General features: G+C 39.9%; 1 protein-coding gene across 8 annotated transcripts in view; it reads right to left on the reverse strand.

Annotated features, from left to right (window-relative positions):
• ppp2r3b (protein phosphatase 2, regulatory subunit B'', beta) overlaps window positions 1-18891 on the reverse strand; it is a 122287-nt gene that overhangs the window by 17940 nt on the left and 85456 nt on the right. For 6 of the 8 annotated variants that reach the window (XM_069891963.1, XM_069891968.1, XM_069891965.1 and 3 more), the window contains 4 exons: window positions 12597-12686; window positions 9437-9612; window positions 8444-8562; window positions 5573-5682 (listed from right to left, as the gene is read on the reverse strand). In XM_069891963.1, the coding sequence (XP_069748064.1) occupies window positions 5573-5682; window positions 8444-8562; window positions 9437-9612; window positions 12597-12686 (495 nt within the window). Of the gene's footprint in view, window positions 1-5572; window positions 5683-8443; window positions 8563-9436; window positions 9613-12596; window positions 12687-18891 lie in introns of those variants that run through there. The other 2 variants (XM_069891967.1, XM_069891971.1) reach the window with 2 other exon arrangements.

An 18891-nucleotide genomic window follows, 5' to 3' on the forward strand; every position in this document is an offset into this window, starting at 1 on the left:
ACAAGGATCTTTAGATTTCTGGACATTAAGTTAAGTGGGGGCTAGTGCAAGAAAATGACATCAGGATAGAAGATCAGCCATGATTATGATGAATGGCAGAACAGGCACATAGGGCTAAATATTTTTACTCTCATTTCTTCCGTGCGTATATTTTTCTTGCCACAGAGCTTTCAAAGAATACAAGAAACTGCAGATACTGGAATCTTGAGCAAAGTGAACTGTGAACAGGGCCTTTTTGAGTCTGGAGCAGAGCTCAACTAGGGACTGCATTCATCAAGAATTATTTGATATATTTTAATTTCAGTGAGTTTATAGATAAAACCAGATGCTGGAATTTGCCAACATTGTTGGTTATCCACAAGTGCAGAATACCACTGAATGTGCTCATGTCAATATGGGTTCATCATCAAGAAAAGTTTCCAGAAGCCAAGGACTGTTCTTAACATAACATAACATAACAATTACAGCACGGAAACAGGCCATTAGGCCCTTCTAGTCCACACCGAACCAAACACCCCTTTCTAGTCCCACCTCCCTGCACAATGCCCATAACTCTCCATCTTCTTCTCATCCATATACCTGTCCAACCTTTTCTTAAATAATACAATTGACTCCGCCGCCACTATTTCTCCCGGAAGATGATTCCACACAGCTACCACTCTCTGAGTAAAGAAGTTCCCCCTCATGTTACCTCTAAACCTCTGCCCCTTAATTCTTAACTCATGTCCTCTTGTTTTAATCTTTCCTCCTCTTAACGGAAATAGTCTATCCACATCCATTCTGTCTATCCCTTTCATAATCTTAAATACTTCTATCAAATCCCCTCTCAACCTTCTACGCTCCAAAGAATAAAGACCAAATCTGTCCAATCTCTCCCCATACTCCAGATGCTTAAACCCAGGCAACATTCTGGTAAACCTTCTCTGCACTCTCTCCACTCTGCTTATATCCTTCCTATAATTAGGCGACCAGAACTGCACACAGAACTCCAAATTAGGCCGCACCAACGTCTTATACAATCTCAACATCACCTCCCAACTCCTATATTCCATGCAATGATTGATAAAGGCCAGCATACTAAAAGCCTTCTTCACCACCCTATTCACGTGAGTTTCTACCTTCAGGGAACGATGTACCGTTACTCCTAAATCTTTCTGCTCTTCTGTATTCCTCAATGCTCTCCCATTTACCACATATGTCCTATTCTGATTCTTCTTACCAAAATGAAGCACCTCACACTTATCAGCATTAAATTCCATCTGCCATTTTTCAGCCCACTTTTCTAAGCAGCCCAAATCCCTCTGCAATCCTTGAAAACCTTCTTCATTATCCACTATTCCACCTATCTTAGTATCGTCTGCATATTTACTAATCCAATTCACCACCCCATCATCTAGATCATTAATGTATATAACGAACAACAATGGGCCCAATACAGATCCTTGAGGCACACCACTGGTCACCGACCTCCAACCTGACAGACTTATCCACTACCACTCTCTGGCCTCTCCCTTTCAGCCAATGTTCAATCCATTTGACTATCTTAAAATTTATACCTAAAGACTGCACCTTCCTAACTAACCTTCCATGTGGTACCTTATCGAAGGCCTTACTGAAGTCCATATAGACAACATCCACTGCGCTACCCTCATCCACATACCTAGTCACCTCTTCAAAAAATTCAATCAGATTGGTCAAACATGACCTTCCTCCCACAAATCCATGTTGAGTGCTCCTGATCAGACCCTGTCTATCCAGATGTTTATAAGTACTATCTCTAAGAATTTTCTCCATTAATTTACCTACCACAGACGTCAAACTTACAGGCCGATAGTTGCCAGGCTTCCTCCTTGAACCCTTTTTAAATAACGGAACCACATGCGCAATGCGCCAATCCTCCGGCACTATCCCCATATCTAATGACATTTGGAAAATTACCGCCAGAGCCTCTGCTATTTCCTCCTTCACTTCTCTCAATGTCCTGGGGAAGATCCCGTCTGGTCCCGGAGACTTATCCACCTTTATATTCTTCAAAAGCCTTAAAACTACACCTTTTGTAATCTCTATATTCCCCATATTTACCCAATTTGCTTTTTTTTATCCCACATCTCCCAATATCCTTCTCCTTAGTGAATACCGAAGAAAAGAAACTGTTCAATATCTCCCCCATTTCTCTCGGCTCCACACACAGTTTTCCACTCTGATTTTCTAAGGGACCAATTTTGTCTCTAGCTTTCCTCTTACCATTAACATATTTGTAGAACTCTTTTGGATTAGTTTTCACCCTGCTTGCCATAGTTTTCTCGTACCTTCTTTTAGCTTTCCTAATTTATTTCCCTGGCTCCTCACACAATTCAAGCTCCTCCTGAGGGACACAAGATACAGTGAAGACCAAAAGAAAAGGATGGCAAAGAAGGAGGACAAGAAAGGCTATCACATGAAATATTAGCTGGCCATCTACACCTCCTAGCAAAGTCTACAACAGAGACATATACAAGGGCTACAAACTCAGCAGGTCAATTTTCACAAAGTATTGTATTTGTATTCCAATACAAACTCAGTGAGCCTTCCTACACAACAATTGTCAACAGTAATAATCAGTCATTTAAATCCAGATTTTTCACAATATTTCCCACCTCTTTCTGTGCACATCTACCTGTATTGTAATGGATTGCTATAAAAGTCAGTTTTCTGATATGGCACATTTAATTAGGAACATGAATAAGTCAGTCATTCAGCCTTTCTTAATTGCTCCATCTATTTCCACAGCTGCATTTTTACAAACTTGGTTTCTTAGATTTGTAACCTCTAGCTTGAAAAAAACTCAAATATTTGCACATAGATCAGCTCCAAACTGGATATTTAAATATAGTTTGAAATCTTAAAACCTATCTGGTTGGTCTGTCATTCAACATCTGTGGTTCTTGGATAGCATTGTACTGTAACAAAGTATGCCACAGAGCATATAAATCAGATGTGGCATTCAGTGAGTGGAGAGAGATGCATCACACCCTCAAATATTTAGCATTGAGAAAAATCACTCATGAGATTCCAATTATGGCTGATTTTAAGCCACTGCATCAATTGACCATGTCACCATACCGAATGTAGCACAACTAATAAAATGTCACCAATAGATGCACAGCACTGGACACAGCTCTTCACAAAGCATATTGTCAACTTTCCTGCCCAAGTTACTTTTGGGCAACACTCACCTATTCCTATAATTTTCAAACCAATGTGCCCTTCAATTTGCTGAAACAATACCAACATCACTGCCAAATGAAGACAACCCATAAGATGGAGGAGTAACACTAATATTCTGCCTGGGCAATCTCCAACCAGACAGTATTAAGTTCTCCAATTTCTGTTAAACTCCTTCCCTGGATCTATCTCTTCCACTAAAACTCTGATTTCTTTCCTTTAGCTCCCCACCTCCTTCCCTTCCCTCTCCGTTCAGAGAGAGCTATCCCCTACCCTATCACCTCAGCTTTTATCTCTTCTACCTTCCAACCTATAGCCTCTGGCCTGTTCACTTTCACTTTTTCCACTGCCCCTTCCACCCTCCTCTCTTCTCCTCACCTTTTTATGCAGGTGCCTGCCTGTTTATTGCTTACACCTTGATGAAGGGTTCAGGCCTGAAATGATGATTATCCTTTACTTCCTATCATGCCAAGTTTCTCCAGCATTTTTGTGGATTGCGCTATAATCACAGCGACTAAAGACTTTCCTGTTTAACACAATTCAAATTCTCATAATTCATATAGTACCGATGTATATGTAAAATACCACAAGCTACAAATCTAATTAAAGCATGTTGGAAAAGACTTTTGAAGAATCCAAATGTTAAATTTACTTTATTTTGCTGTGCTAGTTAGATTGATTAAAGTGGGTTACATTGATCATAAATTTAAACAGCTCGAAATGCCACATTCATTTAAGTGGAAGAAAACAAAAGAAATGAAGAAAAAGGAAGTGAGAAGCAAAAGGGGTATATTGTTTTAAAATGACAATCCATGGGAACACAAGAGTACAGCTACAACATTGTTCCATTCATTTCTAACTCTGAGTGCTGTGGGAGTGGAGTTAATTCACACTATGACTGCACTCGTTTCATCCCACATCCCAAAGACAATCTAATGCAGGGGTGTCAAACTCAAATTCACGGAGGGCCAAAATTAAAAACTTGGACTAAGTCGAGGGCCGAACTAAATATTTATTGAAAATTTTCAACAACATCTGCATGTTTTCTCTTCTTTCAACATATGTAATGTTAAACTTTAGGATATAACTTTAGGAGGATAATGTTACAGGTCAGGAGTAGGTAGCTCAAGTTCACCCTTTGCTTGACCTGAGGGAAACCTATTTGGTCCCTGTGGAGATGTAGTCAGCATTCACAGCATGTGTCCATTTTGACTCAGCATTTCCTGCTCACTCCTCAGGCTCTAGGCCTCTATTCACCCTCGACCCACCATCCCTCTACCTGACCAGTCCTTTACCCAACCTTTACTCGCCCCTCACTCCACTCGCTCTGCCTCTACCCACCCCATCCTATACACGCCCCTCTACTGCCTCTCCCCTCAACCTGTTCCTCCCTCTACCCGTCTCTCACCCTCTAATCACCCCTCCCCTACTTTCCCTGCCCCTCCCCTTTTACCTCTTCCCTATCCACCCCTCCTTCTACTCATCCCTCCCTCTAACTGCCCCTCGCACCACCATAACTTCCCCTGCCCATTACTCCTCACCTAGACCCTCTGCCCACCCCTGCTTACCCACCCACTCAGGCCCAGCACACTGCCGATCAGCCTTTGCGGACAGCCACCATCTCTCTCTTCATGTGCAGGGCCGAACCAGCCGTCCCTGGGGTCCGCGCGGGTGCAAGCGCTGAAGGCCGTGGCGACCGGGAGAAGTGCACTCGCGCTGTGAAAGGGCCGTCCGGTGCCAGTCGCGCAGGGCTCGCGCTGCCCGGGGGCCGTGCGCAGCCTGCCATGCCCATCGCGCCGACAGGCAATCACAGGCGCTCGCCCATCCGCCGCACCGCTCGACAGGTGGGAGAAGTGACTGGTTGTGCGGGGAGCCTTCCAACCGGCTTGCCGGCTGATGACATCGACAGACTTCTCGTGTTACAATTTCTTGTGTTACAATGGGGAAGGATGTGCAATGAAGGGGGAGGATGGTGGGGGTGACATGACCAAAAAAACAGCATCGGCTCTCGCTGCAGGGCGGGCCACCTCTAATACATTTTTGAAATGATCTTGCGGGCGAAATATAATTATATCGCGGGTCAAATTGGCCAGAGTTTGACATGTGTGATCTAATGGGTTAATCAGCAACAATGTATTGCCTCCAGTACAGGAAAGAGAATTAAGGAGGACTTAGGAAAGGTGTGAGACAATAGGCTGCAAAGACAATTTATGGAACTGATCGATGCATTCCAAGATCCTGCAAAAACCTCTTGGGTCAAATGGCCATTTTTTCTGTTAGGAAATGCAAATGCATCCCATTATGGTCCAAATACATGAGATTCATGTTTAAATATCAATAAATGAAAGTTAAGTAGATAATATCTTACCCATCATTCCAATTTTCATTGGTTGCTTCCTCAGCCACCAGACTTTCATACTCGTTTACAGCGTATCGTTCCCAGTCAGTCATTTCTGGTCCATCATTCTCCACATCCTGCTGTACAGGAAAGATTACAATTGTAGTTGTATCACCAATTTTATTCTTTGCGCAGCTGTGCCTGAAGCTTGAAAACACTGCACAATTCGCCCAGCCTTTGCAGAGAATTTAATTACTTGTTGATCATTAATTTCAGCTTTGACAGAATTATTCAATTTGATGAGTACCTTGATATATAATCTGCCATGGCTTGATCAAGCTAAAATTCATTTAAAGTTTATTTGGGCAATTGGAATTTTGGCTTAGAACTTTTCTGAAATCTTATAGAATGACAATTTTTGTTGAGGAATAAAAGAGAATTACATGTAAATTACATGTAAAATTATATTTTTTATAATTGTATTTTCAATGTGACATTATTGAATTGGCCACATAGTCCAAAATTAGTTAGCTTCACCATCAGCTAAGTTGAGAGCCACCAAAGTAGCTCTAGTAGAAACAAAGGAAGAAATGGAAGGATGTCTTTTTTAAAGGCTTCTTGATGCACACTTGATCCTGAAGAGTCCAACCATGAGCAAATAACAATGATATAATATAATGATGAGGGTTAGACAGTACTGTTGACCTTCTCTAGCCTGGCATCCAAATTAAATTTAAGCTTATCATCATCTGATTGTACAAGTAGAACCCGAAGAAACAGCGTTCTCCAGACCTCGGTGCAAAAAACATGCAAACATACTTAGACTTAACATATGTATACACAAGAAGCAATACATATGCAGTGCATATATACATATAAAAATAATTAAATATTGTTAGAGTCTCAGAGGGTTACTATGACCAGTTCATACAGCAGTCTCACTGCTACAGAAAGAAGGGCTGTTTCTCAGCAAGGTGGCTCTGGCTCTGATACTCCTGAAGGGAGTAGCTCTGTGTGGGTGGTAGAGGTCATCAACAATTTTGCACAGCCTTTTCATACAATCCCACCAGATGGGGTGGGGATGGGGTATGGGGAAAGAGACCTCAGTGATCCTCTCTGGTGCTTTTATAGTGCTAGGGATTGACCTCTGATCCAATTCTCTATAGCAACAGTCCAAGACGCTCTCAATAGAGTTCCTTTATAAAGTTGACAGGATAATGGCCGGTAGATTTTCCCAGCTCAGTCTTTTCTTGAAGTGCAGTTGGTGTTGTGCCTTCCTGACAAGTGAGACGTTGTGTATCCAGGATAGGTCACTGGTTAAGGGAACTCCAAGGAACTTGGTGCTCTTTACTCTCTCTGCTACCAAGTTAATAACGTGTAGTGGAGGGTGCTCATTCCTGGTCCTCCTGAAGTCCACGATCATATCCTTTGTCTTGACCATGTTGAGAACAAAGTTGTTATTCTTGCACCATAATCACAAGATTTTCCACCTCTTCTTTCATATGACTGTTGTTGGTGATGTCAACTACTATGTGCCATTTGCAAACTTGATGACTCTGTTGGAGCTATATCTGGTGTTGCAGTCATGGGTCAGTTCTGTGAGCAGGAGTGAGCTGTGCATACAACCCTGAGGTGCTCCAGTAGTCAGCGTGACAGTGCATTAGGGATTTCATAACAGAGAGGAGTGTTAAGTCCCAGCAAGGACAGCTTCTCCACAGCCTCTGGAGAATTATTGTATTAAACTCCAAGCTGAAGTTGATGAACAGTAGCCTCGTGTACAAGGCGTTGTTCTCCAGATGGGTCAAGACAGAGTGGAGAGTTAAGGCTGTAATATCATGAGTGGAATGGTTTTGTCTAAAGGTGAATTGAAATGTGGCCAGTGTCCCTGGTAGCTGCACTTTGATGTGTTTCATCACCAGATATGCAAAGCATCTATTAATGGCGGAGGTCAGTGTCACAGGGCAGTAGTCAGAGGCCTGCTATTGTTGTCCTCTTTGGTACCAGGATGATGGTGGCAGTCTTGAAACCAGTGGGGACGATATATTGTTGCAGTAATGTGTGGAAGACGTCCATAAGGACCTCTGTCAAGTGGTCTGCGCAGTCCTTCAGTATCCACACTTTGCCTTCTGGAATGCATGGGAGAGTTCAGCGCTGGCTGATCTTAGTGCCATCTTGAATCCTGTCCTGAAGTCAACATCATAAGCTCTGAGAAGTGCCCAAAGCTCTGTATCCAACCATGGTTTCTGGTTAGCCCTAGTTGTGAATCATTTGATCTCTGATATCATCAACGCACTTGTTGATGTAGCCATTCATTGAGCTCATGCACTCTTCTAGGTTTACATGATTATTGTAGGTCTTGCATCCAAATATTAATTTGTATTCTCAAATCCTGAAGTTCAGGATTAATGAGAAAAGGAATAATTCCTAAACACAACCATAGTATCATGAGGGGAGGGGGTGTTTTGGGATTTGATGCTCATCCCAAATGATCTTGGATCAATCCTATGCCAACTAATTCAGAACCAAGGCATTGCATCATCAGTCTTTCTGGAGAAAATCAATCAGTGGCAAAGCCTCCCCTGCACCCAATTGTTCTGAACAATATAGTGGCTGATGGTCTCCATGATGCCACAAGTGCAACTTGAAACTCGTGCAATAGCCCACTTGGGTATGGTCAGAGATGAGGCAGAGCATTTTCTGTTTTCTATCTGCACCTTTCCTTTTGAGGTGATTACCCAAATAGACCCATTACAGGCTGAAGATCCTGTGATGGTCTATGCTTGAGACAGCTAACATTAGTTCAGATAATTTATTCCACTTAATTCAGATTAATGGGCAGCTGTCCCGGCTTTAGTATGGAATATAATATGGCGGAAAAGATCTATCGTTGAAACAATTTACCCTCTGAATAGAAAAAGGATCTTTCTGCTCATGCTCCAAATACTTGTCAATGTTAAAAAGAGTGTCAAAAAATAGATTCGCCATCTTGCATTTCTTCAGATCACGGAGTGTAATTTTTCCTGTGTATAACAAAGAAGGCCAGTTAATTTTGTAGGAATTTTATAACGTTTAGGCAGTTTTAAAATAAATTAAAAACTCTCTATATAGTTTGATATTCATACAGAAAGTGCCAATTGATGCCTCGAATTGCCCACAATGTGTACTGTTGAGATAGATCTTTCCTGATTATCTGGCATCGCTAATCAATGTTCATTCAGTTGTCATAACTAACACAAATATTAAACTAAATTAATGTACCCAAACATTAATAATAACATCACCCAAAACTACTTATTCAGTTATAGTTTCTGAAAAGGCATAGGGTAGCAGTTATGAGCAAGTCTAACTCTTCTCCTCTCCCCACCTTCCTCCAAGAGTCTAACAGTAATAACATCACTAGTAAAGCCTGGCTGAGATTTTCTGAGATCATGTCAGAACAGAATAAATTTTAATCTTCATTTAATTATTGAAAACCTCAAGTTAGAAGTACTCAGTGTTGGCGAAACTAAGATATTATGCAACATGGGCATATACATGTGATTTCTCTTTCATGAAATAGAATATCAAATTCAAAAATATTACATAATCAGCGGCATTATTCATTTAGTATCGCAGCAACCTCCTTTGAAGAAGACCGCAGAGCCCACCTCACTGACAAAAGACAAAGGAGGAAAAACCCAACACCCAACCCCAACCCACCAATTTTCCCCTGCAACCGCTGCAACCATGTCTGCCTGTCCCACATCGGACTTGTCAGCCACAAACGAGCCTGCAGCTGACATGGACATTTACCCCCTCCATAAATCTTCGTCCGCGAAGCCAAGCCAAAGAAGGAACAGATTTGTTAAACACACAAACATGACAAGATGAATTGAATGACTGTCAAATGGTTACCTTCACATTCTGGCTTAACAAGATCAAGCAATTGACAAAGGCAGTCCTCAAATGGCAATGGCTCAATCGACATGCATTCAAGCTTCTTGCACTGTTCCTCATAGAAATAGCTGAGTTCATACATAGATAGCACTCCATCTCCATCAAGGTCCAAACAGCGGAACCAGTACTCAATACTGTTAAGAGAATAAAATAACAGATAATGCTAAGAATTTGTATTTAATTATACTCGTTAGCATCAAGGAAAACAAACACCATGTTGGTGGGCCTTTCCTTTGAATAATTTTTCCAAGGTTCGAAAGGTAGCAAAAGTTATTAGGGACAGCTGCTGGAATACTCAAGTTATTTAAAACATTGCCCAGGACTCAGAAAGAAGCTACCTTTTAATTAGAAGTTGATAGAGGGAAAAGGAAGTATTGACGATTTAGATGGACCTCAACAAAGAAGAGGGTTTTAAAAAAAATTGAAGTGACAAATTTAAGGGCCATATTAAGATCAATATTTGTTAAAAGACTTATCAATGACATCTGAATGGCACTCTGCATAATTGCAATGTTTACGAAGCATATTGTATCAAAATTATTTGGAGTAATATGGGCTAGAAGCAGGAAGGTGAGACGATTGTAGGTGGGCCCTTTTGGTCAGCAAGGGCAAGTTGAGCTGAAGAGCTTGTTGCTTCAATTAACTATTCTGTGATATGTTCTACAGTTGTGGGCAGAATCACAAATGGGAATAAGGAAGCGTACAGGAGGGAGATAAATCAGCTCTGATAAATCAACAACCTTGCACTTAATGATAGCAAGACCAAGGAGATAATTGTGGACTTCAGGAGAGAGTCAGGGGAACATGATCTAGTCCTCATCGAGGGCTAAGTAGTGGAGAGGGTCAAGAACTTCAAATTCCTGGGTGTCAGCGTCTCTGAGGATCTGTCCTGGAGTCTCCACATTGATGCAATCACGAAGGAAGCCCACCAGCGGCTATACTTTGTGAAGTGCTTGAGGAGATTCGGTATGTCACCGAAAACTCTTGAAAACTTGTACAGATGTACCATGGAGAGCATTCTGGCTAGTTGCATCTCTGTCTGGCATGGAGGTGCCAAGTCTCAAGACAAGAAAAAAATTCCAGAGGGTTGTTAACTCAGCCAGTGGCATCACAGGCACCAGACTTCACTCCATAGAGGACATCTACACGAGGTGGTGTGTTAAAAAAGCAACATCTATCCTCAAAGACCCACATCACGCAGGTCATGCCTTTTTCACACTGCTACCATCAGGAAGGAACTTAAAGACGTGTATTCAGCAGCATAGCTTCTTCCCTGCTGTCATCAGATTCCTGAATGATCCACATTTTTAAATGGCAGGACCCTCTTTACTTCAGATCAAGTGAGAAATTGTATAGAAAAAGAGTGGTTCCCTAGCTCTAATACAAGATTAACATCACACTGGGTGATTTAAATGGATTTGCATTTAATGGGGTACTTGAGGTGATGTAATGTTCCAAATATAAAGACCAAGTAGCTATGCTAATATCTCAACAAAGTCAAGAAACATTTTGTTCCCCTTAATTTTCAGAACTCTATTGGATACAAATTGGAGTAGTAGTGGAGGATGGTTTTTCAGTGTTGCAGGATTGATGCTTGGTCCATTATTGTCATCTATATTAACAATATGGATGAGAATGTAGTTGGTATTGTAACTAATATGTCCAATGGTACCAAAATTGGAGGTAGAGTGATCAGGAGAGAAGATTACAAGATCTCAATGAACTTAGTTAAGGTAGTTAAGAAGACTTATGGTGCGTTGGCCTTAATTAGTCAGGGGTTGGAGTTCATAAGTTGTGAGGTAATGTTTGCAATTCTATAAGACTCTGGTTAGACCACATTTGGAATGTTGTGTTCAGTTCTGGTCACCTCATTACAGAAGGATGTGGAAGCTTTGGAGAGGGTGCAGAGGAGATTTACCAAGATATTGCCTGGATTGGACAAGGTGGCTTATGAGGCAAGATTGACAGAGGTGGGGGCTCTTCTCTCTGGAGCAAAGAAAGATGAAAGGTGACTTAGAGGTCTACAAGATTATGAGAGGCATTGTGGACAGCCTGCATATTTTTCCCCCCACCAGAGTGACGATAGCAAATGCCAGAGGCCATCTGTTTAATGTGAGGGTAAAAAGTTTAGGATAAATGTCAGGGGTAAGTTGTTTTTTTGAATATATAAACACAGATCAGTGGGTGCCTGGAATCTATTGCTGGGGCGGTGTTGGAGGGTGTACAATCGGAGTAGAACTCTTAGGCACGTGGTTGCAAGAAAAATAGTGGTTTATGGGTGTGAGGTATGGAAGACTTAGATTGTTGAGTAGATTCATATAGGTTGGCACAGCATTGTATACTGCACTTCAATGAACTAGGAAAGTGGGCCAAGAATGGTTGATACAATTTAACTCAGACGAGTACGAAGTGTTGCATTTTGGAAAGTTAAACTAGTAAAATGACAGACCCCTGGAAAGTGATCAGAAATATTTAAAAGTAAAATTTCAAAAGTGGAAACACAGGATAGTGAAGGCAATATTTTGTGCACTTACTCTTGTCAGTTGGGGCACCGAGTACAGGAATTGGGACATCATGTACAAGACATTGGTGAGACTGCATTTGAAGTATTTTGTGTAGTTGAGGTAACCTAGCTAAAGGGAGAATGTCTTTAAACCAGAAAGGGTGAGGAAAAGATTCACAAGGACGTTACCAGGAATAGATGGCTTGAATTATAAAGAAGAGACTACATAGGATAAGGCTTTGTGGTGACCCAAAAGAAGGCATACAAAATCATTAGGGTGATTGGTGAATGGACTTTAAGGTAAAATTAGAGGATATACATTTAAGGTGAGAGGGGACTGATGGGCAAGTTTTTCCACAAAAGCTAGTGGGTGTACAGAACAATATGCCAGGGGACGTGGAAGAGCTATGTTTAAAAGCCATTTGGACAGCTATGCGATCCAGAAAGATTGAGAGGGTTCTGGGCCCAATGCAGGTAAATAGAAAGGCGAAGGTCAGCAACATTGTCGACATGGAGGAGCTGGGCTGAAGTACTTATTTCTGTGCTGTACAACTCTAATTTTAACAAGAGAAAAAGTAATAAACTTGTTATATAATAATTAAACAGATTATTCACCTGGTTGATGTCTTTTTATCTTCTTCTGAAATCAAAAACCACACAAAATCTGCGTAACCAATTTTTCTTTCTTTTCTAATATTTCTGTGCCTGTAAATAATGCAACAATTTTAGTTAGATTTGAACTTTATGAATAATTTCATGGTCCTACCCAATTTGTTGTAACAAGGCATCCAAGCAAGTGTGATTATTCAGGCTTTTTAATCATTGTATTCAAAAAAATGACATATTTGCTGAAAAGAGGGAATTTAATGATCGAGGAGGGTAACACAAGGCATCTGGAGGTGGGCAGGTATCCTTTCATTAATTAGATTTAAAGATTGTGAAATGAACTTGAGAAGCAAAAGTTAAAATGGATGAATTTAAAAGTCCAAAGGAGCTACAAATAAAAAAGACAGATGTAAAGGAGAGAAATATTTAAACTGTTTTCGATGTCCTTACCAATCCTTGAGGAAGAAGAGGTGCTGACATATAGATTCTTCATGATGAAGTTAGTGTGTTGGGTCCAGGAAAGGTCCAACAGGAATTTAAATTTGCTCACATTCTCCACCACTGACCCCCCCAATGATCACTGGATCGTACACTTCTAGTTTTCTCATCCTCAAGTCAACAATCAGTCCTTGGTTTTGGTGATATTGGTACACCATTCAGCCAAGTTTTTAATCTTCCTGCCTGCTGACTCATCACCCCTTTTTTATACACCCCACTGCCATGGTATAATTTGTAGATGTTGTTGTCATACCAAGCCACACCTTCAATAGGTGTGTAAAGCAAGTAGAGCGGGGGGGTGCGGGGTGCTAATTTTGCAGCCCATCACTGACGAAGGTCATGGAGGAAATGTTAAATATCCTCATTGATTGTGGTCTAGTGGTGAGGAAATGTAGGATCCAATTACATAGGTGTGTATTGGGACCCAGGTCTTGGAGTTTGTTGATCAATTTTGAGGGGATAATGGTGTTGGATGCCAAACTGTAGAAGATAAAGAGCATCGAAATGCTTGTATCTTTGCTGTCCAGGTGTTCCAGGGTTTTGTGTAGATCCAGTGAGATGGCATCTGCTGCAGTAAGCAAATTGGAACGGATCCATGCTGTCACTCAGACTGAAGCTGATACGCTTCAAAAACAGCCTCTCAAAACACTTCCTCAATGTGGATATGAGTGCCACTGGTCAGTAGTCATTTAGGCAGACTATCATACTCTTCTTGGGCATCAGAACGATTAAGGCCTGTTTATAACAGTTTTCAAATAGGCCTCAAAAAAAGAAGAATCAAAAGATATGTAAAGATTCTAAATTCGACCATATGATGGAGGGTGGATAAAGCATCTGAGGATGGTCCAGGATGCTGTCCTGGGTTACAGTTAGTCATGATCTAGGTGGAGATTAGTGGCCATTAACAACCACAACCACCTTCTTTAGACCAACAACAAACTGAGAACATGGTAATAATTTTCTTCTGTTCCACTAACAAAACTTTTAAAAAATATTTTATTTAAGAATATTAACATCACGTCCATGTATACATATTCAATAAAATGAAGGAAAAAAAATAATTATGCATGTGGTATCTCTCTCTCTTTATATACACACACAACTCACACACACATATACACATAACAGTTGTGTAGCAGGCTAAGCAGACTCATTGCGCGGTATTGTGAACCATCGCCAGTGTGGCTCACCAACGAACGCGTACAGCCGTGGCCCAGCACTCAACTGGGCAATGGATCGCTTACACATGGTACTGTGTGCTGAGTAACGGCATGCTGGATTGCTATGCCTCCTTTTAGAGGGCGCAGGGCTCCCATGGTGTTTACTTTAAACCCAGCAGCCCCGCGGATTGGCGGCAAACACATAGTGACGTCACCAGCCCTGTCCAGTGGAGCCTGGGATGGGAGGGACTTAAAGGAAGCAGGGCAAACTCAAATAAACAGTCTTTGGTTGACTAACCCTGTGTATGTGTGTTGATTTAGTAGCTCTAGCAAAGTAGTCGCTACAATAATATATAAATAAATAACATAAATATTATTATATTTTGTATATTGCGCACACTTGTGGGTGTGCCTATCTATATAAATCCCCCTCATTTCTCCCTTCCACCCCCCCCCACCCAACCCTCTCCTAAAATATCAAAGAAAATAAAAAATTTAAAAAAGTTGGGAGAATGTCAAAAAGAAATATAAAGTCTGAATACAAATAGTAATGGATCTGGGGGGTTACCAACAGGATGGGCTTTCAGAGATCTCCATACTTTCAAAACAATTGATACTTATTACATAAGTTGTGATATTTTCTCAAGTGGAATACAAGAATGTAATTCAGCATGCCATCTGTCCATCCCTAAATCTGGGTCTGATTTCCAAGTAACAGCCTTCTTTTGACATAAATGCAATAAACTAATCAATCAAGCAACATTATCAGCAGATTGGTGCTTTTTTAAAATAAAACCAGTTTGGTCCATACGAATTAAATTCAGTAAATATCTAGCCACTCTATTTGCCAAAACTTTAGCTAAAATTTTGTAATCAGCATTTAATAAAGATATTGGCCTTTAAGATTCAGTTTTTAAACAAATCTCTATCTTTCTGTTATAACTGCATTTTAAAAAAAGATTCAGGTCAAGAATGGGTTTCCGCTGCTTCTTTTAACACATCCATAAAAGGAGGTATTAATAAATCTTTAAATTTCATGCTGAAAGCCATCCTCCCCTGGTGAATTACCACTTTGCAAACTAAGAACCTCATCAATTTCTCTTACCATAAATGGAGCATCTAAATATTTTTGATCTTGACAATTCAAGGTAGACAAACTAATTTTGAGACAAAAAATTATCAATTTTAACCTAATCTCTATTAAACTGAGATCTATACAAATTAAAATTCTTAAATGAATCATTTCTTTCTTGAGATTTATAAGTAATTTTCTTAAAATTCTTTTTAATAGCATTAATTATTCTAGAGTTTGTTCTGCCTTCAATTGACAAGTCAAAACCTTTTGTGCTCTTTCTCCCAATTTGTAATACTTTTGTTTAATTCTCTCAATTTTTCAGTTCTACAAATCTGGATTGCATTACAATGAAATTTCTTTATTAAACTTTTCCTTTTTTCATCAGAAGAATTTGTCTGCAAACCTTTTCAAAATTCTCTTTTTCCAAAGAATCCAATTCTTTAGTATAATCCATCTTGATTTTTGCCGAATAACTTATTATCTGACCTCTTAAACTTTTAAAGCATCCCAAAAAATAAATTTATTGTCCACTTAACTAGAATTTCTAAAAATTCTTGAATTTGTTTTCTTATAAAATTAAAAATCTACTCTTTTCAACAAAGTAGAATTGAATATCCATCTATAAAATGACTTTTCCTTTTCTGAAACTAGACATGACATCAAAAGTGGTAAATCATCAGATAAAATCCTAGCTTTATACTCTGCATGCATAACTCTTTCTTGTAACTTTGCTGACATTAAAAACATATCTATTCTCGAATAAGTGCCATACAGGAATAAAAAGAATAAACTTTTTCCTTTGGATTTAACCCTAACCAAATATCTATCAAATTCACATCTTTCAAAGTCAAAATCCTTTTCAATTTTTGTCCAAGTAACTGACTTATCCAAAATTGGATAAAGACAGTAATTAAAATCTCCTCCAATTAAAACCCTTCATTGAACCTCAGCAAGATGTATAAGAGTCATCAATAAATCTTTCATCATCAGTATTAGGTGCATATATATGCTCATAAGTGTCCACATCTCTGAATAAATTTGTACCAAAACAAAGCTCCCAGTAGGATCGATAACCACCCCTTTTGCTTTAGAATTAAATGATGAATCTACCACTTGACCTACCCAATCTCTTTCTAATTTTTGGTACTCTCAGTTAAATGCGTCTCTTGTAAAAAAAAAGCTATATCAACTTTTTAAAAAAAAATACAAGCCCATTTATATTAAAACTTATAAAATTTAAAACATTACTAACTGTCATTTCTCAAGTCCAAAAATTAAAGAACTCTCGCCACCCATCCTGTTAGACCCTCGCTCCATAAAAACCTTCAATTATATTTGACATCTCCAAGTAAAAAAAAAGAAAACCCCCAAAAAAAACCATGAAAAAAAAACACTTAAAAAAAAAAGTACTGATTAAAAATAAAACCCACCTACTTCCCTCTACTGTACGGGATGTGATCTTCGTCACAAAATGGCACACGGCTACGGAAGGAGAAGACAAAAGGTCTTCATTAAGTATACATTAATTAAACTGTTGTAGCAGGAGCCCCACGCGAACAACAGAATCGCACGCAGCCACAGCAGTTTAGCGAGCGCATGACCAGAGCGCGTCGCCTCCAACGACATCCCAGTCCTCCAGCTACAACCCAGGCACCAGCAAGTAAGAAAAGCGCACAAATAAGAGCCCGCGCTTTTTATGGAACCCGACACCCGAGGCTGGAAAGTGACCTCACTACCGCATCCCAGAAGGCTCAGCATGAAACATGCAGAGGGAACTATAAAAGCTGTGGTTAATCACAAAAAAAGGACTGATTCCTGACTCTACTGTCTCCAGTGTCATTTATTGCCACTTGCGTAAGGTAGTGCCGTGAGATAGGCCACTACACAGTTCATTTATGGTTATAAAGAGCTTCTTCAAGATCTTTATTCACTTAGTCATCATAGATCTCAACCAATTCTTGCTGTTTTGACACCTGATCTGCAACTTGCTTCTCGTCAGGACGATCTACCAAAACTTGCTGAGTGACTTGACTCTGGGGATCCATTCATTGATCTTGTTTAATATTCAAAGGAAAATTCACAAATTCCAAAGCTGCTTCTTCAGCAGTGAAAAACTGTGATTGACTTTCTCCAGAAAACATTATGTATAGCTGGGTATTGAAAGGAGAATTTATATCCCTTTTACCAAATCACTAATTTTGCAGAATTAAACTCCCTTCTTTTCACAATTGACATACTTATATCTTCACAGAAAAAGACCTTGTTATTTGCCACTATTAATGGACCTTGGCATTTTTGGGCATTTTATACCACCACTCAATATCATTTCTTTGTCTCGATAACGTAAATATCTAATCAAAATCAAGCGTGGCGCTTATCCCAGGAATGGCTTCTTTCTATTAGCCCTAGGTGCTCTATCCAGTTCAAGTCTATTTGGAAATTTCTCAGCACCCAGAACTTCTGGAATCCACTTTTGAAAAATATTGTACTGGATTAGAGCCCTCAAAATCTTCAACCAATCAAACAATCTTCACATTATTCCTGAGACTATGATATTCCAATACATCAATCTTTTGTAAACATCCCAATCCTTGACAGAATCTTCCATTTTATTTACTGTATCTGTACATTGGTCCACTTCATAACGATAGTCTTGGATATCCTCTTCCATTTTATTTACTGTATCTGTACATTGGTCCACTTCATAACAATAGTCTTGGATATCCTCTTCCATTTTCTGGACTTGAATTTTATCTTTATCAATAGCTATTTTGCCTTTTCTTCTTAATATTTTTCCTTTCACTCTGAACATATTCAAATTGTGCTTCATCATAATTTCTAACAGATATAAATTGCAAATCCATATGTTTATACATGAACTGCATTTGGTTGATAATTATAGAGATTGGTTCATGGGCTTCCACACCTTGAGTTCTGGCTTCAGAACATCTAAATTGTATTGCTTCAATCCCTTGAATCAGTTGGGCTTATTTTTAAAAATATTCTACTCCTGCTCCTTCCAATTCTTCATAAGGTTTTTCTTACTTTTCTGTCTTCATCTTCATTCTTTTGTCCCTCTGAATCACTGCCCGATGATCCTGATTCAACATCTAGTTGAATCAATGGCTGGGTCTGACTAGCAACACGAGGAACCACAGCCTTGATCGATTCAGCTGTTCCCCATAGGGAGACAGCTGGCTTCGTTGTGAGCATGTGCGGACTTTTGCACACGCGCAGTTGTTCCTGTGATAGCCGTAGTTCAGTTGTCTCCTTTCTGGACTCCAGCACCATATTCGCTGGCTCCCCAGAGAGATGGCGCTGCAGTCATATGAATGCTTGCCATCACTGCACGAGTCGCTCTCGGAGGAGGAGGAGGAGGAACTTGAGCCCATTGTTATGGTAGGCCCAACTTCTTCAGTTGTACTAACCTCTTTAGCATCGTTTTCTTAATCATTCGAATCTTTCCTTGTAGCCATAATATATTGATGGGTAAATAAATCCCAAAGTTTTTAAGTTTAAGAAAATTTAAAAAAAAAAATCACTTTTAGTCAAGTTTTGATTAATTCTGCCA

Source organism: Narcine bancroftii, chromosome 7 (assembly GCF_036971445.1).
Source record: "Narcine bancroftii isolate sNarBan1 chromosome 7, sNarBan1.hap1, whole genome shotgun sequence".
Taxonomy (NCBI): Eukaryota; Metazoa; Chordata; class Chondrichthyes; order Torpediniformes; family Narcinidae; genus Narcine; species Narcine bancroftii.